Source organism: Bactrocera dorsalis, chromosome 2, assembly GCF_023373825.1.
Source record: "Bactrocera dorsalis isolate Fly_Bdor chromosome 2, ASM2337382v1, whole genome shotgun sequence".
NCBI classification, from domain to species: Eukaryota; Metazoa; Arthropoda; class Insecta; order Diptera; family Tephritidae; genus Bactrocera; species Bactrocera dorsalis.
In genome coordinates this window covers 97,433,536-97,461,019 of record NC_064304.1, presented here as the reverse complement: position 1 = coordinate 97,461,019, position 27,484 = coordinate 97,433,536, and the positions used below count along the sequence as shown (strand labels likewise).

General features: G+C 38.0%; 1 protein-coding gene across 8 annotated transcripts in view; it reads left to right on the top strand.

Moving 5' to 3' along the window:
- Positions 1-1,070: 1,070 nt before the first annotated feature.
- Positions 1,071-27,484, top strand: part of LOC105231640 (low-density lipoprotein receptor) — a 368,088-nt gene continuing 341,674 nt past the window's right edge. For 3 of the 8 annotated variants that reach the window (XM_049449546.1, XM_049449543.1, XM_049449544.1), the window contains exons 1-2: positions 1,078-1,323; positions 2,582-3,232. In XM_049449546.1, coding sequence (XP_049305503.1) covers positions 2,749-3,232 — 484 coding nt within the window. In that variant the 5' untranslated portion in view covers positions 1,078-1,323; positions 2,582-2,748. Of the gene's footprint in view, positions 1,324-2,581; positions 3,233-27,484 lie in introns of all 8 variants that reach the window. The other 5 variants (XM_049449542.1, XM_049449541.1, XM_049449545.1 and 2 more) reach the window with 4 other exon arrangements.

Genomic DNA, 27,484 nt, shown 5'->3' with positions numbered 1-27,484 from the left:
ATGAGGCTCATTTCGTACAAAATGTCCCAGACAATTGGCCGCCTCGGTCGAGCGATTTGACACCGTTAGACTATTTCCTGTGGGGATACTTCAAGTGTATGGTCTATGTCGACAAACAATCTACGATTGATGAACTTCGTACGAATATCGAACGTGAAATTGCAGCAGTATCGATCGATTTATTGAAAACCGTCGAAAATTGGGTTTAGCGTCTGGTTTTAAAATTTACTTTTATTTTTTGATAAAAAAATTGTTTTGAACTAGTAAGTTATATAATACAAGGGAACTCTAACCATTTCCTGTTGCAACGATCTTCCGCGCATAAATGACCTTTCCTAACAGATATCACGGCATCACTGCATTCGAATATACAGTCGCTGCGAAAAAACCACGTACAACCGTGAAGACAATTAAAAGTGTGACATCGATTTATTATAAAAAAAACGTTTATATTTTATAGATTTCAGGAATTAAAGCCCACCCTTGCATTATGTACTGGGCAAGTTGGTTGTTTCATTAATTTACGATATCACTTAAGCATAAACAGTCAAGGAATTAAACGATCAAAAAGAGAAGCAAGCTACTCTTAAATGATTTATGCTCTCCTAAACTATATTGTCGATGCAATAAGAGATATATATGTACATATATCATATAAAATAATCATTGCAAATACTACTTTATTATTGTTGTTAGATTCTGCTACCACGTGTACTTCGCCAAAGCAACTTAGCGATAGCACACTGTGAGCGAGAAGTTTTATCACTGCGCGAGAGCGAAAAGAAAGAGCTGTAGCATAAAACAGTTTTGCCAGTTAATACGACTAACTTTCGTCTGTAGTAAGAGTATGCGTATTAGTGCTGCTCATTTAGATATACTCATATGTTTGCCTTCGTGTGATAATGCTTGTTCGCTTGTGGGCTTGCGTTGGCTAACAGGTGAGCGTAAAAATCTTGCCTTATATTTTTGACGATCACATGGAACCGGCTGCTATATGCTGAGTTCAAATAGAGAAACTTGTAGTAGAGCTTGTTGGCTGGTGGGCCTATATGTACGTTGTATCACCGTCGCTCAGCGGGTCTGTTTCGCGTAGCCAAGTGTTGTTTGGCGTGTGTCTCTTGAAATTTGAATTTTTAGTCGTTTGTTGTGCGTCCTCGTGTCGAAATCGTTGGTAATAATAGCGTGTTCGACGACGGTTTCTACGGTTCGAGTGCGTAACGTGTGTTTTCGGTATTGGAATTTACAGTTCGGTGCGCATGAGAGAATAAAATATCACATAAGCAAAGCAAAATAAGAATAAAATACATATTTATGTATATATAAGTAAGCGTATGATATATCACATAACCGTGAAAATACATATGTTGTAATAAATTAATCAAATAATTGTGTGTTGTTGTTGTTAATCAATTTCTAAATGTGGCTAAGCATAAACAGGTTGTTTTCAGCGTAAAACTAATTGTGATTATCGGTCTGCCATTAAAGCGAATTCGCTAAGTGTGTTGGGGGGGAAAATCGGCGGCAAAAACTTGGAAAAGTTTATTGACACAAGACGTTTATGAAACGGCAAATAAGTGCGCGCTTTTGCTTTCTTTTTGATTTCGTTCGTAGTAAATGTGTGTCGTTTTATCACAGCGATCGCGCTATGTAACGGTTTACAAATATTATTTTTGCGTACGTCGCGTAACGCGCTAGAGACCTTAACCGCTAGCCACACATATTCTAAGCGAACTGGAGCACAAATTGTTTTTGGATCACAAATTGTTTTTGTTTATATTTAATATTTTGTTTTTTATATTTATCTTTGATTTTGTGCAGCTTTAACGCGCTGTGTTGCTTTACCTACTTTCGGTGTGCGCTTAAGTCGCTCATTCTGGCTTTTTCAAATATCTGGCATGCTTTTAATTATCTGTGTCTTTCGTTTGTGTCTGTTTTGGCCATACGAAAATTTCGCTGAACTTGCTGCTTTGCGGTGTTAACTCGTTTTCGCTCACCGTGCGTCATATTGCCAATATGAGTTTGCGTATTTTCTTAATTTGTTTATCGGGCTTCAATGCTGCATTTTGACTTGCAGTTATTTTGTTACTAATTTTTGCGAATTGTAAGATGATGCGGGGTATATATTTATGTAAGCCGGAGCTATAAAAGTGCAATTTATTAATTTGGCGTCAATTATTGTTTAATTGAATGCGGGTCTTGATACAAAATCGACGTGTTTCGGTTACATGAATGCGGTCTCATGTGTGCAAGACCATATGCCTTAAGTCAAAATAAAGTATTACACAAACAATTCCTTGAAATTTTTTGGTTTTAAAAGAAATAGTGTATGCTTAAAAAATCGCAAGTGAAAAATCTAATGAAAAATCTAATAAAAACACAACGCACTACATAGAATTGGCGTTGTTAATGAAAATTATTATTTATGAAAAAAATATATTTTTTTATTAAAAAAAATTAATTGAAAATTATTATTTACGAAAAAAAAATATTATTATAATACAATATATATTATGCAAATATTGCATAATAAAATCACAAATTACTAAAAAAAGAAAAAAATCAGCAGTATTATTTTTTCCAGAGTCAAATAGTGCCAACCTCAATATACAAAAATATTGTGTTATATAAATGTATATATAGTTCAATTAATTAAAATACTACTCCGCAACAAGAAAAATCAAGTGAATAGTATATTAATTGTTTAAAGTACAGTTAAAAGACATTTTCTAATTGCATCGTTCACATACAATGGCAACACTGTCTTCCACAACAGCCTCGAACGCTAGCGAACCGCCGAAAATTAGCAAATTTTTCAGTAGCAGCTGCAATTATCAGAGTAAAATCCAACAAGTGATCAGTTTCAGTTTTACCTCATCAAATTTCATCTTTATCACATGCATACTCAGCATTAGTAAATTGTGCACTGTTACCGCTGGTCCGGTACAAACTACCGCCGCTGCGAGTACTACGGATCCCACCGCCACAGCTGGTCCACCATACAGTGCGCTGAACGCTACCACGTTATTGGAGAAATTACATTCGTTTGCTACAACACTCGGCCCACCTGTGACGTCCACGTCGTCGGGGAAGTCATCGAAAAACAGCGCAGCTGCGGCGAATAGTGTCAGCGACGGCAGTGGTTCAATGTCGTTTTTCGGTCGTAAAAATTTAATAAATCTAGATTTTAAATTTCTAAATGTCTCCGGCAAAATTGGCACACCACTCAGCATTGGTGAGTAAAAAATTAAAATTATATACATAGTTGTATTAATATATCTTATGGTTATGTGTGTATACTATTATATTGACTATGTCTCCAAAGTGAGCCAATTTTATGAATTTTCAAGATCATCAAACTACTTCCACAGAACTGTTGGGTGTATAAAATTGCTTCAAATTATCTTAAAGATCATGTATAGAGTGCGAAATTCGGTCTATTGTATTTCAGGAACTCCCTATCAACTTTAGTTTCAGACTTCTCGACTATTGCAATGATTTTTTCAAGCCGAGCTTGTTGTCATTAAGGTAGCAGTAGATTGGAGTTTCCTTCAGAGAAGTGACTATTCATCCTGATAGCCGACACTAGCCTTCAGCTCACTAACCGTGCATTAAGCTCTATTTAAGGAAGGCCTAACCTCGTTATCCGCAGCAAACAGTCACTTTGTGATAAGACTAGTATTGGTGCCAGGCCCAGCGGAATCGCAGGCAACTATAAGGCTAATGAGCTGTCAAGAAAAGGTAACCTAATGCCGCTATCAGTAGAATGGGAACAGGTTGGTGCTATGCTCTTCTCGGGTGTTCCATTATTGAGTAACTGAGTTTGACCAGCGCTGGGTTACTATCGGTTTATGCGCTGTCGCAAGTTCTTTATGGACCAAGATTGATCCGTAGACATTAAAAGAGTTCCTTTCTCCTCCCGTACGGCTAGTCTCTCCCTAGTTGTGGGTGTTATAACAGGTCATTGCGCCATCGGCGTCCATGCCGTAAGGTTGAGAATCTTACCGGACTTCAGGTGTAGAAGCTTCGTGGAAGAAGACAAAGTGGAAAGCACTTCCTTCTTAATTGTTCCGCATTTGCGATATTTAGACTCAAACACTTGGTAGCTCACAGATATAACACCGAACTGATGGAAATAGAAATGAAAAGCTTGAGCAAATTTTTGTTGATCACACCGCGCTTGACTTACAAGTTCGCGTTACAGGACATCTATTTTTAAGGCTTCACAAAATGCTTCATCCATTAGTTCAAGTGCGATCTCATCCATCTGCTTCGACCAGTCATCCAACTTAACCATTGTCTATTTGGTTAATCTAGCAATATGTCTAGATTTATGGAGCTTTCGTGCTTCCTTAGAGGATCCATTCTCGTTTAAATTGTAGGGTAATCAAGCCGAATGCAATTTGGTGTCTCTGGACCAGCCATCAAACCTATTATCTATTTGGTTAGGCTAGCAATATGTCTGGATTTATGGAGGTTTCTTGCTTTCTTAGCGGACTAATCAATTTGGTGTCTCTATCTCAAGGTCATAGAAACGATAATATCTTTTCGACCTGATCCCTTTCTTGTGCATGTGACAGCTTAGTCGACGGTCAATATTTGAAATAATTTTTGCTTTATATCTTCTGCATTCTCATACCATAAATGTATTCTATATTTGCAAAACTCGTGCCGCCTGGTTTCTTAGCTTTTCTGGCCAAGTGGTCCATTTCGCATACATATAAATATGTATGTATGTACATGAGCATTTGAAAATCTATTTTAGTTGGTCGTGTATAAAAATAGCCGACAACGCAGCCATTGCACTCCCAGCACACATATCCACAAACCGTTCGCTTAAATATACATACACACGCAGACAGCGCCGACATAGTGGCTGCGCCAAACTGCCTCGACCACTGGCTGCACACGAGTTGCCAAAGCCTCTGCCGCTAACACGCTTCATGCAGTCAGGTTTGTGTTGTTGGTGCTCCGTTTGAGTTGTATTCACTTTTTTAAATAGATTTTTTATTGTTTTTTTATTTACTAACGCAAATGTAAGCGCGCTGCAGCGCTGGCGCTTGGTAATTGTCAAGCGTCTGCATTCTTCAAAGTCATTTCGCGTCTACTGGCCTGTCTGCCGAGTTGTTTTCTGCATTTTGTTGTAATATTGCATTTCGCTGCTTATATATCCACTTCCACGTTGCCGCTTTTGCCGCTCTCCGTTGCCGGACTGGCCGCCAAAAATCAACCGCATTTCATACCTCGCTTGGCTGACTTCACTGAGTAAGCGAGACTTGCGCATTTTGCTTTTGAGTTATCTACTATTTAGTGAAACTTTTTACTCCATTCACTTCACTGTTGTGTATAGTATAATTATCGAAATATACCGGCCGGCATTGAAATAATGTGCCATGCTTGTCTGGTAGTGTGTGGTGCGCGGTGGCATAGCGACGGCTACACATTCAAAAGTCAATACCAGTCTTCCCCAACAGAGCGCCCAAGCAGGCGCTGCAATTGTACGAGTATAAAAGTGAGTATGGGTTGGAGAGTGAGCCAGCAGTTGGCGAGAGTGCCGGCAGTTGAATGTGCAGAGGAGCAACAAGTGGCAGCTGGTGCTCTAGCATTGAGTTAGCGTATAGTTGGCGCTGCTTGCATAAGTCCATATGTATTATATTATAACCTACAAACATGCTTACATAATTTTTTCAAAATTAATATGTATAAATATATTTGTGTGGCCTTTGGCGGCACTGTGTGATGAAGAGCAGAAATTATTAATTAAGTTCATGAGGTTACAAGTTCAGCGGTGTTAAATTGTTTTACTGACCACTAAAACTCGAAAATGAGTAAAAACTTTAAAGTTTTAATTTGTATTGTGTTTGTAGCGAGACACCTATAAAATTAATATGGAAAGTTAAATTAGTGTCTAGTCGTGCTGTTCTCTAAACGTAGTCGAACTATAATTGTAGTTATAATACCCTTCACAGTTGCTTTCTTACAGCATTAAAGTGTATAAAAATAATTTTACATTGATTTCTGTAGGTAAGTTTCTATGTAAGCTATGTATATGTTATAGTGGCCCGATCTGAGCAATAAGTTCGAAGATTGTTGTACCTGATTTTGATTGGTCAGTTTGTATAACAGTTATATGCTAAAGTAGTCCAACGCTAGTACATAGTATTGGCAGTTCCGACAAATGAGCAGCTTCTTCAGGAAGAAAGGATGTGTGCAATATTTCAAATTGATATCGGAAAAGCTGACGGACTTGTTAGCGTACATACAGACGGGCGGACAAAACAAATCGGCTCAGTTCGCTACGATACCAAGTTTCACTCAGTCACTCGGAATTCAAATCGTCTCGTCATTTGGATTTTTTTTTTATAGTGAGTAGTCGAAAAAGTCTTTTCGTATTTCTAATCAAACTTCAACTTATTGTCTATATGTGTAATAAACTTTAATGAACCAAATATGTACCATTTCGATCGACCACTTTTTGCCATTTTTCCGCTAGAGATCTTATGCCATTAGAGTAAAACTTTCAGCGAAAAACTGCGACAAGTAATTTTCACAGACTTCTCTTGAAGCCAACTTTTTTCCATTGAGGAGTTCTGCATTGACCGAAACAAATAGTAGTCCGATAGTGCAAGGTCAGGGCTATATGGTGGATGCATATAAAATTTCCAGCCAAGCTCTCCCAGTTTTTGCCGAGTCATCAAAGATATGTGTGGTCTAGCGTTGTCCTGATGGAAGACAAAGCTCTTTCTGTTGTTCAGTTCTGGCCGTTTTTTGCGATTGCTTGCTTCAATCTCATCAGTTGTTAACAGTAAAATGTATAATCAATCGTTTGACCAGACTGGAGCAGCTCATAGTGGATGATTCCTTTCCACTCCTACCAAATACTCAGCATAACTTTTCGAAGCGTCAATCCTGGTTTTGCGTTCATTTGTTGAGCTTCAACACGCTTGGTCCATCATCTTTTTCGCACATTATTGTCGTATTTGATCCACTTTTTGTCTTCTGTTACCATTTGCTTCGGAAATGGTTCGATTTCATTTCATTTCAGCTAAGAATCGCAGATGTTATTTAATTCGGTCCATTAAATTTTTCACAGACAATTCATGTGGTACTCAAACATCGAGCTTCTTTTTGTAGCCAGCTTTTTTTAATGGTTCAAAACCGTTTGATGATGAATGTTAAGTTCCTAAGCGATGCTTATGTAACCTGCCCAACCTTTTCCATAATTCCATCGGCATTTTCAACCATAGGTCGACCAGAGCGAGGTGCATCTTTCACATCGAAGTTTCCAGAACGGAAGCGAGTGAACCATTCTTGCTACACAAACTGATACAGCATTGTCTCCGTAAACTTCACTTCAATTATATTGGAGGCTTGCGTGGCATTCCTCTCTTTTTTATACAAAAATTTCATAATATGGCGAAATTCTTCATTATTTTCCGTCATTTTTGAACAGCCTTTGCCTTTTTTTCAACTTCCCTGGTTAAATGAAGCATAAAATCTCACATTTTCAACACTATATGGTAAGGCACAATGTGATTGGTAGCCCTGGAGATATACGACTACAACGATACGAGTATCTATTGACAAGATACGAAAAGACTTTTTCGACTACCAAATATTTGTCTAAAATTCCAGTGGTTTCAGTGCAAAGAAGCGATATTCCGTATCTGATATTCATTTTTAATTAAAATAATGAATATTAAAAAAAAAATATTTATAACTATTTAAGATCACAAAATTATATGAAAAATGTGAAAAATTAGATAGAAAAAATTTCGATTATTTTTTCTCTTTTAACGCTTCATTCATTGCAACTAACACTAGGTGCGCGTAAATGTTGCAATATTTTCACCCAGGCACAACGTGTAACTTAACCAACTTTGCACACTCACGCGCATTCTTCTGCCATAGACACACACGCACACATATTGAATTTTAAAGCTTGCGCCAAAATTAGATACACGTGCGCGCCACAAAGCCTTTTTGATCTTTTCGCTTCTAGTTTCTTTTTTTAATTTCTGCACTTGTGTCGAAAGCCGCAAAAGTTAAGAGCAATCTGCCCGAAGCAAAGAAGAAGTGCACGGCTACTGCGCAACCATAACTTGGCTGCCTTCCCATTACTCGCTTGTTCTCAGTCCTCTTCAGTTGATTGCACTTGACAAGTGTGGCCAGATTGCGCTTATTTTTTTTTTAAGTGCGCAACGAAAAAAGCATAATAAATACTAAAATAAAAGTGCTCTTCCTTTTATATATGTTACGTATGTATCTGGAAATGACAAGCTCGACCATTGTGAAATTGCATTTCCAATTAGAAATTGCATAATTTATGGTTAATATGTGGCATTGATTACAATGCAAGGCTTAGCCGCATACGAAATCAACTAAGTCTGCTGTCGTGGACTCTACACCTGTAGACATACATACATATAATACTTGTCTACAGCATATACATATCTACATTATGTAAGTATGTCTGCGTTGGCTGCAACGCATCCATGAGCGGTGTGCCAATTATGGTGACGGAATGTCTGATGCGGCAGGTTGTTGCCTTTTATGGTTAAAAATGCACAGCCAACGACTTGTGTGGTTGCATGATGATTTAGCCTTGAACTGATTGAGGAATGTGTACATCCTTATATGATGGTGCAAGTATTTTAGTGGGTTAATAAAAAGCGAAAGTAGAGTGATCAATGCTATGTGAAGTATTTTCGAGCGACAGCAACAAAAAACAGGAAAACACAGTAACTTTGGCTGTAGCGAAGCTATACTCGTAGTATCCTCAGTTTCCTCCGCAGGTGCATTTCTTATAGCGATTATGGTATGAATGTAAATATGTGTTATAGCGATCCAAACTGCACAGTATGATCCTAAATGCTAGCTTTGCCTTGGATAATAATCATTGTCATATTTTGTGAGTATATTTTATTAAATGAAATAGTTTTCCATGCAAGGACTTGATTTTGATAGCCCAATTTGTATAGCAGCTATAGGCTATAGTGGTCCAAATTGAACAATATCTTTGGATATTGCTTCGTTGGCTTGGATAATTATTGGGGACTTTTAAATTGTGCTGTTGCTTTATCTGATTAAGAGTTTCCTCGAACAAACGGCGACCTATTTTCATTAATTTCTAAGTAAAATCTTTAAAACTCGGTTATTAGAACGTCATTTCCCCCAGGACCTCGAAAAAAAGGCGCTACCGCATTGACAACAGAACTACTTACAGCATCATATGAAGCAGATAGAAAAAGTACAAGTCACACCTTAATGCCTCGCTGAGCAAAGTAAATAATAAATTTCACGTTTTACTTTCAAAGTCCTTTTAGCTTTGCTTTTATTTGCAAACAAATATTTGCTCTCTGTAAATAAATAATTTAATTAAACACAATGCACATGATAAAAACGAAATGAAATAATATTCTTAGAAAAAGAAAAGCAAACGAAATATTGAAAAGCAGACAGCGTATGATAATCCGCAATGCAAATATCTTTAACGTTACCTAAAATGCAAAACAGCATGTTATCAAAAAAAACCAAAAAAAAAAAAATCGAAAGATCAATAATTAACCATTATGATAACCAATATATAACCAGTTTGTAACCAATCCTAAAATTTTGTTTCAATATAAGTTTATGATAACCAATATATAACCAGTTTATAACTAATTCTAAAAATTTGTTCCAATCCTAAAGTTTTGTTACAATATGAGTGGTTTCTGTTATATCGCTTTACCTTCGCTTGTAAACTTATGAAAAGTGATGTTAGGTTATTTTGCAATTTAGGTGACGATCTACCCATACATACATAACTTGTGCAATTAAAAAATAGTTTCCATATGAAAACAACTTTGCAAATATTGTACTTCTATTTCATGCCACTCAAACATTTTTCGCGCTTTTTGTTTGAAGTTTATATTGCAGTAATATGCAAAGTAATAATTTTATGTGACCATATGTACATACAAGTATATACAGGTATTTTAAATAATCCGCTTAAGTCTCGGTTTTTTTAAGTTATTGTGATGAAAATTGTCATAATAGTTTAGGTATTTATTATTTATTTTTTTAAGTTTTTTTATTAACTCTTCTGTACATTATGTATGTGTGTATATTATTTAGGTGTCAAGTGTCAATATGAGCAGGTGTTACATCGCACCTGTCAAAGTTTTTAAGTTTTAATCATAAATTTTTGTTAAAAAAAAAATAATTTGTGTTTGAAACGAAAAAAAGTCATCACACGTGCATTTTTTATAGCATAAAAAAGAGCTTCATCTTGATTTTGATTGTTTAGCTTGTATGACGACTAACATACAGTCAAGTGTCACGTAAGAGCATGGTCGTGTTAATTTATAAAAAAAATCGTTTTATGAAACTTTCATATTTACGTATATGTATGTATACACATTCAATACATTACAGACAATGATGCAATTTGGTCCATAATATGTCCAGTTACCACCGGCGTCGATAATTGCCTGGCATCTCCGAGGCATGCTTTCTACTAAATTGACGGTGTATTCTAGTGGCAAGGATCTCCAGATGCGACGAACTGCTTCAAAATGTATGTGCGGCCAATCCAATGTAACGATGCCAGATTGAGTTTTCCACTGAGCACAGACTTGCTGCGGTGTTTAGGATCGTTGTCGTCCTGCAGAATCCAATCTTCATTTGTTCTGATGAACCATCGTTTGGCAGATAGCAGCAGAGCCGTTTTGTAGATTTTTATCATTTTCTCGGCATTTAGGTTGTCAGTAAAGAGGTACAAAGTGCCGAATCCCTGCTTTGAGAAGCAGCCACAAAGATACACCTTTATTCCATGTTTTACGGTCCGCTGAACAAGCCTATTTGTGCAAGTTGACTAGGCTTGCGTGAGCACAGAACGTGCCCATATAGAACATTCATCAGTAAAAATGACATTTTCAAAATCTCTATCAATATTCTCATGCGCCCAAGTGAGTCGCTTTGTCACAAGTTTTTCAGTCAACAGAGGTTTCTTCATTGTGTTGCGCCATGCCAGATCATGAGTATGAAGAAGGGTTCGGATAGTTTCGTAGGATATATCTAAACCTTTTACCAATAATTTTGCTTGTCGTTGCCGCAGTGTTAAAGCAGGGTTCCGCGAAAACAGATTTACTATTGTTTTTTTTACCATTTTTGTTCACTTTTCCTATCGAACCACGTTCTGGTAAATCATCGACATTTTTAGCCACTATATATGGCTGTATCCACTTCTGTACAAATGCCTTCGACTTTCTCATATATTAGCAGCCGCTGATTGCGACATTTTGGGACCTTTCGGGTGGATGCAAAGGAACACAGCCTCGTAGCGCGACGCGTACTTAGCACTCATGGCGTTTAACGTGATTCTCTTTCAAAAGATCAACGACAACTGAACCTTTGTTGACAATGCATTAAGGACAAAGCGTCCCGATAGATAGACAAGGCGTCCCTCTATCGGCTCGCGAAGGAATTAGAGCGAAGTCTTTCATTAACTGTCGATAAAGTCGACCACATATCATCATATCGTACTTGACATACTGTATGTAAATACATACGAGTATGTATATAATGTAGTGATACGATATCGGCGGTTCCGATAAAAGAACAGGTTCTTAGTGAGAAAAGGATGTATACAAAATTTCATATCGAAATCTAAAAAAAACGGAGGGACAGACAGACGAACCTGTCTAAATCGACTCAGCTTGTCAACCTGACCAGCTATAACATTTGCTCATTATACATTTTGACCACCATGCCAATAGAAATGTTCGTTTTTTGAAGCAAACCAAGCATACGAGGTGTGTTCAAAAAGTATCGGGACAGTTTGCGTGGTGCATCATGAGTTCTTGCCACAGGGAAGAACGGTCAATAAGGAATATTACCTGCAAGTTATGCGCAATTTGCGCGAAATAATCCGCCAGAAACGCCCGGATTTGTGGAAGAACAAAAATTGGCTTTTGCACCACGATAACGCTCCTGCTCACACATCGTTGTTTGTGCGCGACCTTTTTGGCCAAAAACAACACACTAATGATGTCGCAGCCACCGTATTCCCCAGATCTGGCCCCCTGTGACTTTTTCTTGTTCCCTAAACTGAAGAGACCCATGAAAGGACGACGTTACGCTTGTCTTGACGAGATAAAGACGGAATCGAAGGTGGAGCTGAAGAAGATAAAAAAAAAATGATTTTTTGAAGTGTTTCGAAGATTGGAAAACCGTTGGCACAAGTGCATAATATCTCATGGGGATTACTTTGAAGGGGACAAAATAGATATTCATGAATAAATAAATAATTTTTGAAAAAACACAAAATTCGCGATACTTTTTGAACACACCTCGTACACCCAATTTTCGACGTCTGCGTGGGAATCGCAGTACTAGTCAGCCAATGCGTGTCCCTATCATGAAAACAAATGGTAATCGGAAGGAGCTAAGATTGCTGAATACGGCGGGTGGGGTAGCCAGCCAAGTACCTCGATTGTTTCCTAGCCAGATTTTGCTTTGTGTGCAGGTGCAATGCTGTGCTACAAAATAACTTTGCCGTGTCTTTTGACCCATTTTGATCGTTTTCCAGGCCAACATTGTTGCTGCTGTTAATACTGGTACCAAGATAGACGGTATTATCTATGTTTTCGAAGTTGTGACTGTCAACAGTGACGTGGGTGCCAAGTCGCGAGTGCGATGACTTTTTGTTTGATGACAGGAAATATTTCGTCTTGCCTTCTAGTCAAACTTAGAAAAAAAATCGATATTTGAATACCCCCTTAATCGTTTGCAATATAGTCGAATAATTAATAGATTATTACTACAAGTGCCTTAATAATTATGTTGCATCCAAGCATGCCTCATTTTCACTGCCCACTTCACATTACACTCTAATTTATGCACGCTTCGATCGCATAAAGCATGGTGAAGCTTTTAACCCTTATTCACGCCCTCCAACACTAAACTGTTCACACTGTTTTATCATTTTCACCTGCAGCTGAGATTAGCGCGTCCACACATAGAGACTACACAACTTCGCGAGCGTGACATTTAAGCCTTTTGCAAAAAGTTCATGTGCGCTTCAACTAGCAACAAGCACAAACGCACATACCATAGTTTTATGCGCGTATAGCTGGTGCTCACTGGTTGTTGTGCCCGTCAACTTGTCGCTGTAGTGTTTGCTTTTCCATAGCTTAAGCTCACCTGGAGTGTTGCATGCGTATATCACGCTTTTGTTGCGAGTTGCAGATTTATTTGCGCTTGCAACTCTTGCCGCATGCGACATTTTAACCCTTGTTTAGCAAGTGGCGTCCGTCTGTTGCGCTAAGCGCGCACAACAAAACACCATGGCATTTTGACTCTTTCATTTTTACACTCTGATAAAACTTTTGCCAACTTCATTTAACTATTAAGTTGCCAGCGTTGCATTTCCCCCCTCTAATTTTACCACACTCTTCCACACACACACACACGTGTAAATTGTTTTGTGCACTTTTCATCACGTGTCACCTTTAAGCGTGCAGACATGCTTGCGTAACACTTTCCATATTAATCAGCGTTGTATGCGCTCATTCTCTTCCCCGCTCTACCGCATAGTACTGAAATTTCGTCTACATAATTTCCCATGTTAATTTGGCGCTTTAAAAGTTTATACTTTGGCTTCATGTTGTTCCTTCCCGCTTTCTTGCTATAAATTGTCAACTTTTGTGGCTTTTCAGTTGTGCGTCTCCTATTGGGTTTCTCAACCCCCCCCAACCGCATGTTCTTTGCTTCTTTTTGTAGTTTCCATATTGCTGTGCATCTCCTGCGTAGTTAATCAAGTTGCTGCAAGTTACGTAATACTTTTGGTTTTGTAAGTATTTAAAAAGTGATAAAAGTAGATATTGGAAAAGTAAATGTTGCGGCAAGTAGCTGGGGCTTTATGCACATGTGTTCTCGCAGTTTACATGAGTAAAATGTCAAATGAATGAACATTGCAGCGCCATCACTTTGCTGCAGGGTGGAGATTTCAATGAGAATTGGTTAAATAACTCTTCAATATTTCTTAAGAGATTTTTCGGAACGTCAGAAAAAACGATATTTTTTGTTGTAATTTTTCCGTATAGAACTGTTTGCAATCAAGAACTGAAGCCACTGGTCCAGCGTAAGCATCGTGAGCTTGCTGATTTCGCTTTGGAACAACTGAAAACGATAATGAGTTCTTTAAAAAAATCATCTTCTCCAGTGAGGCATACTTTCATCTGAGTGGTGCGGTAAAACCATTATTGATTTTGATGCCAAAAAAATCCACAAATTATCCATGAACAACCATAACATTCACCGAAATTGATAGTTTGGTGTGTGTAGTTGGTTTCCAAATAAAGCTGGTGACAACATCACTGTGAATGGAAACAATATGGATCGATGACAATCAACTTTTTATGGCCGCAATTGAAAGAACTGGATCTTGAAAACATTTGGTTCCAACAAGACGGGGAAACGTGCCACACAGCATGTGCAACAACCGAATTTTTGTGAGAAAAGTATGGAGATTTAATTATTTGAAGAAATTGTGACAATGAATGGCCTCTAAGAAGTTGTGATTTAACATCTTTAGACTATTTAACATCTTTACACTACCTCTTGGGGAGTTATTTGAAGTCACTGGTCTTAAGTAATAAACCAGACACTCTTCAAGCTTGAGAACTTATCATCATCGTTCATGCCTCTGCACCATATGTATAGCAGAACGAGAATATTGAGTAACTCACTCCGAAGTAGAACCTGTTGGTAAGAATTATTCTGCGTTGGATTTCGAGGTTGATATTGCTGTTGGTGTTAATACTGGTTCAGATAGACGAAATTATGTACGACTTCAAAGTTATGACTGCAAACAGTGACATGAGAGCCAAGTCGAGAGTACGACAACTGTTAGTTTGAAGACTGGAGGTATTTCATCTTGCACTCGATCACTACCAGACCCATTTGCTTCGCTTTCTTATCCACTCTTATAGAAAATCGTATCTGCTCTATTAAGTTCTGCAGCTCGAATTGTTTTCTCCAGCAGTAGATTGAAGAAGTCGCGCGATAAGGAGTTGCCTTGTCTGAAACCTCCTTTGATATTGAACACCTTGAAGAGGTCCTTCCCGATCCTGACAGAGCTTTTGGTAGTGCTCAACGTCAGTTTACATAGCTGTATTAGTTTTGCGGTGATACCAAATTCAGAAAGAGAGCCGCTACTCTTTCGTGATGCCATGAACAGCTTTGAAATCGACGAAGGGTGGGTGTGTGTCGATTCTCTTCTTACGGGTCTTTTCCAAGATTTGGCGCTTAGGAATATCTTGTCAGTTTTTGACTTTTCAGGCCAAAGTCCACACTTATAAGGTCCAATCAGTTTGTTGACGTTCGGTTCTAATCTTTCGCACAATACGCTCTATAGAACCTTATAAGTATTGCTGAGGAACCTTATACCACGGTAGTTGGCATAGTGTGGGGTCTCCCTTTTTGTAAATTGGGTTGATCACACTTAAATTCCAATCTTCAGCCATGCTTTCGGCCGACCATATTCTGCAAAGAAGCTGATGCTTGCTTCTTATCAGTTATTCGCCACCGCGTTTAAATAGCCCATGCAGAAATTTGATAGTTCCTGGGTAGATTATCTTTCAGTAAATGCTGAAGCAAATTTGAAAACTTAGTTTTGAAAGAAAAGGATAAAGCTACTCTATTGCAGCTGTTTGAACTGAAAGGCTATATTTAAGAAGGCTGTAAACATTTTTCTTTTAAATCTCACACACTAGGTTTGTTCCGTAAGGCAAGAAATGCTTCACATATTATACATACATACTTACAATATCTCCACAAAGAGACACTTTGAACTCAAAATAATAACATATGCGCATATGAGATGTCTGCGGATTATTATCAGCTACAGAAACATTCCTGTCATTTGAAAATTTCATAAATTTATGCAACTTTTATCGATATTGACGTTTGAAGTACGAAAGGATAAGTCAAAAGAAATAAAAAAGTCCAAATGGAAGTGCAAAAGTGGGAAAATGTAATGAGATTACGTCAAAAGTGTTGACGGCAGGAACTTAACGCTTCTGAAAGCGACACACAAAGGCAGCAGAAGAACCCCGTAGAAAGATATTAAGATAACAGTAAATATCAGTGGCAAATGTTGCATTGTCACAGCAGGCAAAGGTGGAGTGCTGCAAACACATTGTTTGCATTTGTAACCATAAATATTGGCTTATATGCATGCACATTGGTATCTATGCACCCTATATAAGTATGAGTGTGTGTGTGTATTGCGCATCAGTTGTGTGAAAACGCTTGCGCTGGTCGCCGGCACGCGTCAACGCTTAGATCAAATAAACCGCTCATAACGAGAGCAAAGATTAATTGAAACGAAATGTTGCATTGACATTTGCACGACCACCGGTCCACCGTGACACCGCTCATAAGCATATTGTTGCAGCAACAACAATAACAATGGTCACAAAAATGCTACACAATGTAGTGCAAATAATGCTTTGCTGGCATTATGTAATGCTGGAGGGTTGCCAATAATGTCCTTGATTTATTTGGATTTTCGAGTGGCATTCACACACACACACACATGCAGACACTTACACGTGCGTGTACACATACTTAGGCACATTGTGAATTTCCCATGGTCTGGTATGCACAAATGTAGGGCTAATTTAAGAGTGGAATTGTGTCAAAGTGAGATTGAAAATATCGCCTGGCATGACTGTTTGCACAAACGAGCTTGTACAGTACTGTCTATTGCTTGAGTACGTGTCGGATTGCTTCACATGCAGTTGTAAATTGCATTTGCTGTTTATATTTTTGTGTTGTTTTTGTTTTTGTTGTCGTGTGCTGTGTGTTATTGCCGCTTCATTTGTCGCATGGAATTCTGTTATACGTAGTACTGTCTATCATGTAGTAAGTGCCCAGTAGGAAATATGTATGGATTGTGAAGGCGGCTATAAATTTGTGAGTACGATCTGTAACATGTCAATTGAAAGTTCTCGGCGTACTGTGTGAAATGCATTCCAACATTTGGAAACCATTTTTGTAGTACGATTGGTCTTTTTGTTTCAAAAGAGGCCTCAGTTTCTCAGGCTCCAAAGGCTAAATCGAATCGAGATTGTTCGGATAGACTTTAGACTTTACATGTCAGCACAAGAATAAGTCTAACGGTGTGATATCACACGATCTTGATGGTCAATCGACCGGCTCAAAACGTGAAATTATCTGCTGACCGACATTGATTGATGCGATGTGTGGGTAGTAACTTAGTCTTGCTAAAACCAGAGATCACGAGCATCAATTGCAGGCATCAAATAGCCGATTATCATGGCGCGATAAAGGACGCTATTGACGGTTTCATTCTCACCGAAATCATATTTGAAGGAATATGAACTGATGATTTCACCGGGCCACAAACCACACCAACCATTGTTTTTCTGGATAAAATGGCTGATTTGAATCTCTTCAGGTTGCTCTTCGTCTCGTGCGGCGATTTTGCTTGTTTACAGCTAAACAAAATCGATTTTCGAACCTTAGGGATCTTCTTGGAACGTTTCAAGAGCCTATAGAGAAAAGAAATGTTGCTTGGGAAGGTCGGGCGGCTTCAGTTCTTGCACAAGCTGTATTGTGTATGCTTTCAATTTAAGATTTCGAGGTATAATACGCCAAGTCGTTTTATACGTTAGTCCGAGTTGCTGCGAACAGCGCCGTGTACACTTTCAGGTACGGCTGCCATATTTTCTCCACTGCGTACTGATTTGGTCTATGCGGTCGAATATTATCCAATAATGAATGCAGGGTCTCCAGATGGGTGATGGTGGTGCGAATAGTACGGTGAGTAGGCCGATTGTGTTTACCATAATTTGAGCGAGGCACGCGAAACACATTCCTTATGGAAAATGAATTTTCGTAATAAATTTGAACGATTTGTGAACCTTGTTCAGGCGTAAGTCTTTCCATGATGAAATGACAGACAATACTGAACAAAGATAACATGGCAGCTTAACATGATTCACGCGTGATCTGTCAAAAACGGCTGTTGAAAAGGTACTCTCTCTCTACTTGGAGTATATGTGACATTGCTTTGGTACAAGAGAAAACAGTGACTTCGGTGGCTTCAAAGCCGTAATAGTCTTTACGGGTGTGTTTCTTATATGACAAAAGGGAGTAAATACAATATATTGATACTGATCTATATGCTATAGTGAACCGATCAGAATAACATGCTCACTGATTGTCAAATAAAAATTTTTTCATACAAGCATTTGATTTGGATCGGTCAGTTTGTAATGCGACTAAATGTTATTGTTGTCCTATCTAAAAAAAATCCAAAATTGTAGTGGTCTCTTCAGATATTAATCTACGCTAAATTTCGTGAAGATATTTCATCAAATGAAAAAGTTTTTCATACAAGTACTTGATTTGGATCGATTGTTGCTGTTGTTGTTGCATCAGCAGAATTCTGCTGAGTTGACAGTCCTTGACCTGATAAAAATGCGACCCGACTGTGGTGGGAACTGTCGGTTTATATGGCTTGGTCGGTTTATTTGGCTGCCAAATCCCACAGATTTCCGGTCTGAACAATTTCTTCAGAGATTGTGGCGTTGCCTTGATCGAAAATCCATGCCAAATTCCGAAAAGATACCTGGTCTTATAAAAACAAAATTCAAACCACTTGGTAGCGATTTATGCCTGTACGTGTAGTTGAATTTTCCTACAGGGTCACGTACATGAAAACACAAATCTACTTTTGCAGTTACTCCATATACATACATGTTTGAGCGCATATTTCGGATTTCTGTTGATTTTTCGTGTTTTGCGTTGCATATGAAGTGCTATCGATGACATTGATCGGATTTGTAAAGGATAAATAAGCGATTAAGTGCCGTTTTAAATGCGAAGCCGAAGTTTGCCGCATAGCTTTACACATACATACAAATATATGTACATAGGCAAAATAAAGTGGTATGAAAGCAAATGCTACAGTCAACCTGGCGTTGATGCTGCCGATAGTGACATGATATTTACCAGGGAGTCAACCTACGCAGTTGCCTGTGGTGGGTGTAAAAATAAAAGGAAAAAATTCAATACCAATGTCTGTAGTTAAGTATGTGTGTGTGAGATGTTGTTGTTGTGTGGATTGCAGCAGCTTTGCAATGATAACTGCTACTGATGGATTTGATTGATTGCTCGTTGATTGCACACGTAGTGCCAGCAATAGTTAGCTCAATTAATGTTGTTGTTGCCATTAGCATTTTTGCAACGTGTCACTTGAGTGCCACGGTGAGCGTGACAAAAACCCTTATTTAATATTGCACAAAAAATGCAGGCAAACCGTGAAGAAAAAACCTTAAGCTAGTTAGCAGCACCGGTTTTGTTGACAACTTGTCTGTCAATATGCCTGTCAATAGAGTCAACAAGCCGCAATGTGCTGCAGCAACGCACGCCAATATTAAACAAAACCCCCCTGCATCAACACGGCTTGTGCGTATCAATGTTGGCAGCTAATTTTTGTGGAGTGCTTTTGTAAATTGAGAACTGCAAATATGCGTAATATGGCATTGAGTAGTTCGATTGCGTCAATGCGTGGATGTCATTGATTAAGGGTTGCCGGTGTTGAATAAAATTTAATTGCGATTTATTGTATGAAGTATGCTGTATATGAAATTGATTAAAATTGCGAACATTGGCAATAATCTGATATTTATGAGGTGAGCTTTGGACACTTAATAATATTTGAAGCGATTATAGTGGAAATTGAATAGGTGAAAAGCGTGCCATTAGAGACATGAGATTTGAAAGCACTGTCAATAAGAACGCTACACAAGTTTTTATTAAATATTATAAAACAAAAACGGTTGAGGCCGAGACAGGAAAATTGACTGGACCATTTCGTGAGATTAGACGTTCGTCAAACTTGGTTTTCAATAAATCGTTTGTGATATTCGCTGTGCGGCTTGTGTTGCCGTCATGTTGGAACCACATATTGTGCAAGTCCATATCATCTAATACGGGCCAAAAATATTCGGTTATCATTGAGCGGTAGCGATTCCCATTCGTGTCGGTTTTGATCATCACGGAAGAAGTACGGCCCAATGACCGCCGCCGGCCCATAAACCGCACCAAACTGTATTTTTTCGGGTTGCAATAATGACTCATGGAGTACATGTAGATTGCTGGCTGACCAATAACGCATATTTTGCTTATTGACGAAGCCATTCAGCCAGAAGTGAGCTTTTAAAGTTGAGGCCACTGACTCCGACTTTCGGTAGTAAATTTTAATAATTTCGACTCATTGTTGGATCGTATATCTTTCCATGATGAAATGGCAAACTGTACTGAAGAGAACTGTCAAAAGAGTGGGGAAAAATATGCCATTGTTTGCTGTCCCTGTCGGTCTACTTCTGTGGCGTCTCTATTGAAAAACACGTTAGTAGCTCAATTGTCGTCAGAAACACAGAATAGAAAGATGTCGGCTAACTTAATTACACTCAGATTTTTTTATACTACGTGTAAAAGCCACGTGTCTATTCCACCGAGGAATGTATCCTAGAGATCTGTCTCCAAAAGTTATATTTTGGTCCATAATTTACCAAATATCATACTGGACTCTAGATTATACCTGTATGACGTTGTTTTTAATCTATTTTTCTCGAATACTAAAAACTATAAAAACGAGTTTTTTGTGGGTATTAGGCCAAAGCATTTTTTTGGAGTTTTTCTAAGTTCGACTTTTCGAAAAGTCGATTTAGATTTTCCTCCATAATTTTAGAGAAAAATATATTTCTAACAACGAATACCTCGAAACTTTGATTTCGATTTTTCTTCAAACTTTATGTTGCAGATGTTCTAAGGTTTCAAGGTTGGGCCAGTATTTTTATACCCTGTATATGCGATATTTTTGCGATATCGATTTGAATCTTTGCACCTCTACTCCTCACACCAATAAGCTGCTTATTTGTCGGAACGGCCCATATCGGACGATTATAACATATCGCTGCCATACATATACATACATGTGATAGTGTTCCTGGAATACTTATTCTAACCGTTTATACTATTTTTACAGCGAAAACTGTTGTTGTTTTGCTTTTTTGGCAGTTATTTGTGTTTTGCTGTTTCACTAGTCATCTGCCGATTTATTACACAACAGCAACAAAAATTGCTTAAAATAAGACACACACACAAACGCTGGTGCAATAAAAAACCAGCAACCAAATTTTAGTTGCCACCAAATTGATTGCCTTGCCCATAAAAATCGTACTAAATAAACGAACGAGTTGCATATAAAAAAGGGTCACAAATTTCTTTGCTGCAACATTGGCAATATTGTCCAACACAATTGGCATTGGTCATTCGATCACGCCCACTTTCTGCTTTACGAGTTTTACGCGCACAAATAACGACACCGCGCAGCTGAAAAACAAATGCATCCCTACACCACCAACCATGTATCTATGGGTGGGTATAAATATAGTGGCTACTATCGCAAAAGCAACACTGCAGTTACTACTAAGTACTATTTTTATGATCATTGCTATTATTAACATTGTTATTGTTTTTATTTAAGCCACTCGTGTACAGCAGTTCACGTTGCTGCTGTTTGTATATTGTCATCGTGTTTGCTCATCAATATTGTTGGCAAGGACTGCATGCGGTGCGCTCTTTCCGCTCCTCACACAACTTAACTCATTGTCAGTTGGATTTCTACTCCTTTGCTGTTCATTTTCACTTTTATAGCCCCAGCTGCTATTCATTCTTATTGGAATTGTTTTACTGTCGATTGCTTTCCTTGCGGCTTTATTAGTACTTTAACATGGCCTCGTAAGCGTTACGTGCCATGCATTTTCGATTTCATTTGCTATCGAGTCGTGGAAACCATATATTGCTTCGTGTAGAAACCGGGAGCAGTCCAATTGATAAGGGGGGCGACACAACTGGTTAGTCTTTGTTGCAGCTGCATTTGGTGAGTGGGTTCAAAATTTAATAGAAACACTTTCGACTCACCGAAATTACAACAACAATGCATTTTTCTCAGCAGGCAAGCTGATTTATTGCATTGTTTTTGTAATGAATGCACGAATGCTTCACGTTGCTCGACGATAAATTAGAAGCGTATGGTTGGGCGAAAGCAACCGAATATTGGCGTAATTTTTACCGTTATTAGCATTTTCTAAATTGGCATATGTATATCGCAATGAAAGAAAATAAAATTGCTAAAACCAGCGCATTTTTATTAAAATAACAGTAGGAAAACTGTTCTCCCGAATTTTTCTTCCAGAATCTTGTTATCGAATTTTGATAGTAATTTCTCAAATTTTTGGAAGTTATTCTCCAAAATCGATTTTTTTGAAAATGATTTCTCGATTTTTCTTGTTTCTTGTTGGTCTCATATAACATTTATTTAGAAATATGTATCCACACATTTTTGGCTTCGAATTTTGAAAGAAATTCCCCGATTTTTCGAAGTTAACCTCCAATTTCGAAATTTTTGTCTTTGAGTTTTAAAAGAAATTTATCGATTTTTTCGAAGTTAATCTCCACATTAAAATTTTGTTTGAAAATAATTTTTTTTTTCGAAGTTTTTCTCCAAAATCGACAATTTTGTCTTCGAATTTTGAAAGCAATATCTCGATTTTTCGAAGTTATTCTCAAAAATCGAAATTTATATCGTCAAATTTCGAAATTGAGCTTATTGAAAATATATTATTATACAATTTCCCATCCATGTTGTAAACTCTTTGAGCAGTAATTTCAAGCCCATGAAACTCTACTAACCACTCTCTTGATTTTTCGAAGTTTTCTTCCAGAATCGATGTTTTTGTCTTTAATTTTTTAAAGTAATTTCTTGATTTTTCGAAGTTATTCTCCAAAATGGACATTTTTGTTTTCGAATTTTAAAAGTAATTTACTGGTTTTTCGAAGTTATTTTCAAAAATCGACATTTCGAATTTAGAAAACCTCTCGATTTTTCCAAGCTATTTTCAAAAATCAACATTTTTGGCTTCGTATTTAGAAAGTAATTTCTCGATTTTTTCGAAGTTAGTTTTAAATATCGACATTTTTGGCTTTGAATTTCGAAAGCAGTTTCCCGATTTTTTGAAGTTGTTCTCCAAAATCAACATTTTTACCTCCAAATTGCGAAATAAATTTCTCGATTTTTCGAAATTGGTCTAAAAAATCGAAATTTTTACTTTCGAATTCTGAAATTGAGCTTATTGAAAACAGAACAAAATAGCTTATTAAAATATTCAAATCCAAATTTTTAGATCCATATATAAGTACATACATGTATGTATATACTAGACGTCCTCAAAATTGCCAAGGGTTGTTGAATAACTTCCAATTCCCTTTTTGATTTTTGTACCTTTTTCTTTCTCTCTGCAAACTTTTACTTATATAAAGTTAGCCAGCAAAAAAGTGTAAAAACGAGTTTGAGTTTTTGTTGTTTCATGTGATGCCAAAAAAAGCGACAGCACTGTCGAAAATTCGGCGAGTCATTCGAACGTCATGCTTCACGCATTTCTGAGCGAAATTTGCGGCCGGCGAGCAAAACGAAAAGCATAATCGAAACGCCGTCATATGAGAATTGCAATAATACAAATAAAGTAAACAAATTGAAACAGAATATAATGAAACACAGTGGAATAAATTGAAACTTTTAAATTGGCCATCGCTGTGCGGCGCTGCTAATGTGGTCAATGACGTTGGCTGCGCTGGCTGGAAAGCCAAATGCGCGTGTTTGAAAGTGAATACAAGTTTGAAACTATACTTGAACGAGAGAAATGAAATGTAACGGCTTTTGTGTGTATATAACAGTTTCAATTCTTACTTGTTTACAGTTTTATTTCTATTTTGTTAGTCAAAACAATTTTCAGGTTACCGCTTTGCTTTCCTCGTTCGTAATATCACTAATCGCTGCTAACTTAAGTTCGAAATTATACTTAAAATTTAGTCAAACACACACATTTTTAAACATATTTTAATTTATTTATACCTAGCCACTTCCAACTACGACAGAGACGAGCCCCTGCAAATAGTGGCGCTGGTGATCATGGCTCTTCCATTGTGTATGCCTACTACGCGCTTATGTAGATCAGGTTTATGCAAGTACGTGACGAAGTGACAGATTAATGAATGTCGTTTTGTTGTTGTTGTCAATGCAACTGGTCATTCTAGTTCTGCTACAGCATTTTGCTTTGGTTTTATTTTTTTTTTTATCGTTTTGCTGCGTTCACCTGTGTGTGAAGGGATAATTTGCGGAAAATTACCGTTACCTTGAAATAATTACTTTCAATATAGTTAAGGCCCCATATGAAAGTAAAGATGCATTAAAAACTAAAGGGTGATCCAAGCAGAGGTACTTTTTTTAATAGCCTTTTTTACATATCACGTGTGACTATTTGATGCCTGAAATTTAAGCTGGTGATCTCGGCAACTTTTAGTTTTAACAAGAGGGCGCCACTTCCCACACATCGCATTAATCAATGGATTTATTGAGAGAACACTTCGGTGAGCAGATAATTTCACGTTTAGGGCCGGACAATTTGCCACTAAGATCGTGTGATATCACACTGTTAGACTTTTCTACTCCGCCTAGCGGAATACCTCTACAGACTTCTTTTGTCATTTTAGCGTCGTTCCATTTCATTATTCTTCTAGAGTTCAAGAGGCTTCAGACCCAAAGTTGTATAGTAGGATCAGCACCTATTGACGCGGTACTATTCCAGATGGATGCCCTAAAAATGTTATTGATTGCTCCAGAGATGTTCAGGAAAACTCCAAGAGTGTATTTTTTATATTCTAGAGCCTATTCGCTTTTTAAAACTAGTTTAATGTAAGCGAGTTGCGCTTTCAAAAAGTTTTCAGGAGGCGCTACGACCCTGATATGCACATTCAAGATTGTCTCTCATATTTTCAGCAGGCAGCAAGTTAAGTTAATAGGCCTTAAAATATTTCGGGTAGATGGGGTTGTTTCTACCTGCCTGCGACATGAAAACTACCCTAGCCTCGCTCCATTAGTGTGGCACATAGTTGAACTTCAGGCATTCCTTAAATATCGCCTTTAGCCAGGACACCGATAGACGAAGCGCGTTTAGCAACATGGCTGGAATGATTCCGTCCGTACTGGGAGAATTGAAAGGATCGAATGGGCGAATTTTTCTCTACCTACCCTACCTTATCCTCCGTATGATGTATTCGGGAGAGTTGACGGCACTAATCCCTTCATGGCTAGGACAAATCGCGTCAAATTTAAAATAATATAAAATTTTAGTATTTTTTATTTTTATCGAAATATCGAAAAAATATCAATTTTTTTTAAATTTCACAGCAGATGTGCCCCTTAATGACAAAAAAGGTAACCACACAACGAAAACAAAAATTAGGAACGTTAAAAAATAAGGTTACTGTGAGCACCGAAAAAAATGAGGCTTCAATTATGCTGGCAAACATGACAGAGAAATCTGTTTCATATCAGCGCGTGTATGTAAATGTTTGCATGTGTTTGTTCGTTGGGCCACTTTAAAATTTACGCATTTGCACTTGTTTGAAAATTTCCAAGGCAACCCTGTTAACTTTTAAACCTATAAGCATTCCTCAGCGCCCAGAGATATCTGTTTTCGCTCGGCTTCTACCGCAAGCCCACGCGTTCACACAGACAAACACTTTTCTTATGTCCTTTGTGTAGTATCTTCTATGTAAACGGACATTCGTGTTAACGCATTTGAGGCTTGCTCGTGGGTTTCGTGGTCTGTCTTTTATTTTTCGGTGGGGGCGGCGGATGCATTTTTTATTTGGCTGTGGTGCTTTGGATTTTGGTTTGGTGTAAACTTTCGTTAAAAGGTTTCGTTTCGTTTGTTATGTGTTGCACGTGTATTTGCCGTTTTTCAATCCGATATCCATAAGGAATTTATTTTTGTATTGTCTGTGCATGGAAAAATTGGAAAAGGATTGCCTAAAAGATTGTACTTTGCACAACTACAAACACATTTACAAATATAGTTTAAATTGTATATAAAAAGAGCAAAGAATTTCGTTTGAAATGTTTCTATCAGATAACATGTGATCCTTAGCGGGGTGTGTGTGCGTAAGAGTGTGTCTGGCGAAAAATGCTTACAGCTTTTAAATGTATGGTGGTCTTTCGGTAAAACTACGAAGAGTTATTGCAAATGATTTTCCCAGTTGGCATTGGGTTTGAGAAAGTGTAAGCAGGGAATTAAAAAAATACGGCGCTTTTGAAAGTACGCGGGATTATAGAAAAAGCTTTGTAGTTGAGTGGAGTAAAGAATTTTTACTTTTTAACAGCAAAAACCAAACGCGCAGTAGACGGTCCGATTGCTTTAAAGTTTCTGTCAACAAACTGGATCAGACTCAGAATTATATATTTCAACAGTAGATTAGTCGAAGTGGGCGATCAGTTAAGTGGAATTATAATGCTAAACCTTTCGAAGGCCTTTTAAGCTGCTTACAGAAGTATGTGTAGTTTATCCTTAGAATCCAACAAATTTACAAATAAATTCAATCAAACTCGTTTCTGTTCTCTCCATCTTACTGTTTGTGTTACCATAAGTGGCTTCGGAGATCGCCCGTAGGTATGTGGAGTAGCTGTCTGACAATGCCCGTGGACTTTTAGGAGGCTCATTGAGATACCACCGGGACCAAAATCGCCTCACTCTGTTGTTTCCTCTCTGAACCACGATATGCTTTTGATGAAATTCATCAGTAGTAAAAGTTTTATCCGGGCAACCCCCGAGGTGTCGTCAATAAACCGGGAAGAAGTTTTTTTTGCATGTTCTGTGTTCTCATATTATCTCATACCTTCTGACAGCTTCTACAATAATCATCATTTGAAGTTCCTAGTTTGCAATTAGACGATGACCTCTTAGCACTCCTATTTCACTCCTTTATAACCGCGTAAGCGGTTTCTACATCAGTGATGTGATGATGTAGAAACCGCTTACGCGGTTATAGCCGAGTTAACAACAGCGCGTCAGTGGTTTCTTCTTTTTGCTATTTCGCGCCAATTTGAAGGCCAGCCAGGTCCTTCTAAATCTGATTTCTCCAATGGGATGGAGGTCTCCCTCTTCCTCTGATTGCACCGGCGGGTATTTAATCGAAAACCTTCGAGATTGGAGTGTTCCCTTCCATCCGTACGACGTGACTAGCGCAGCCGCTGTATCTTGATTCGTTGAACTATCATTGCGTAAAAGACCATTGATCTTCCGCAAAATTTTTCTCTCGAACACTCCTGGCAAGAGTGATTTTGTGTTGAATTTCAAGGCTGATATTGTAGTTGGAGTTGAGTTTGGTTTCAAGATAGACGAAATTACCTAGGGTTTCAATGTTATGACTGTCAACAGTGACTTGGGAGCCCTTTGTTTGCTATCGAACGGCTCGGAAAGGTCCTTCCCGATTCTGACGGAGCTTTTAGTATTGCTCCACGTCAGCTTGCACAGCCGTATTAACTTTGCGGGGATACCAAGTT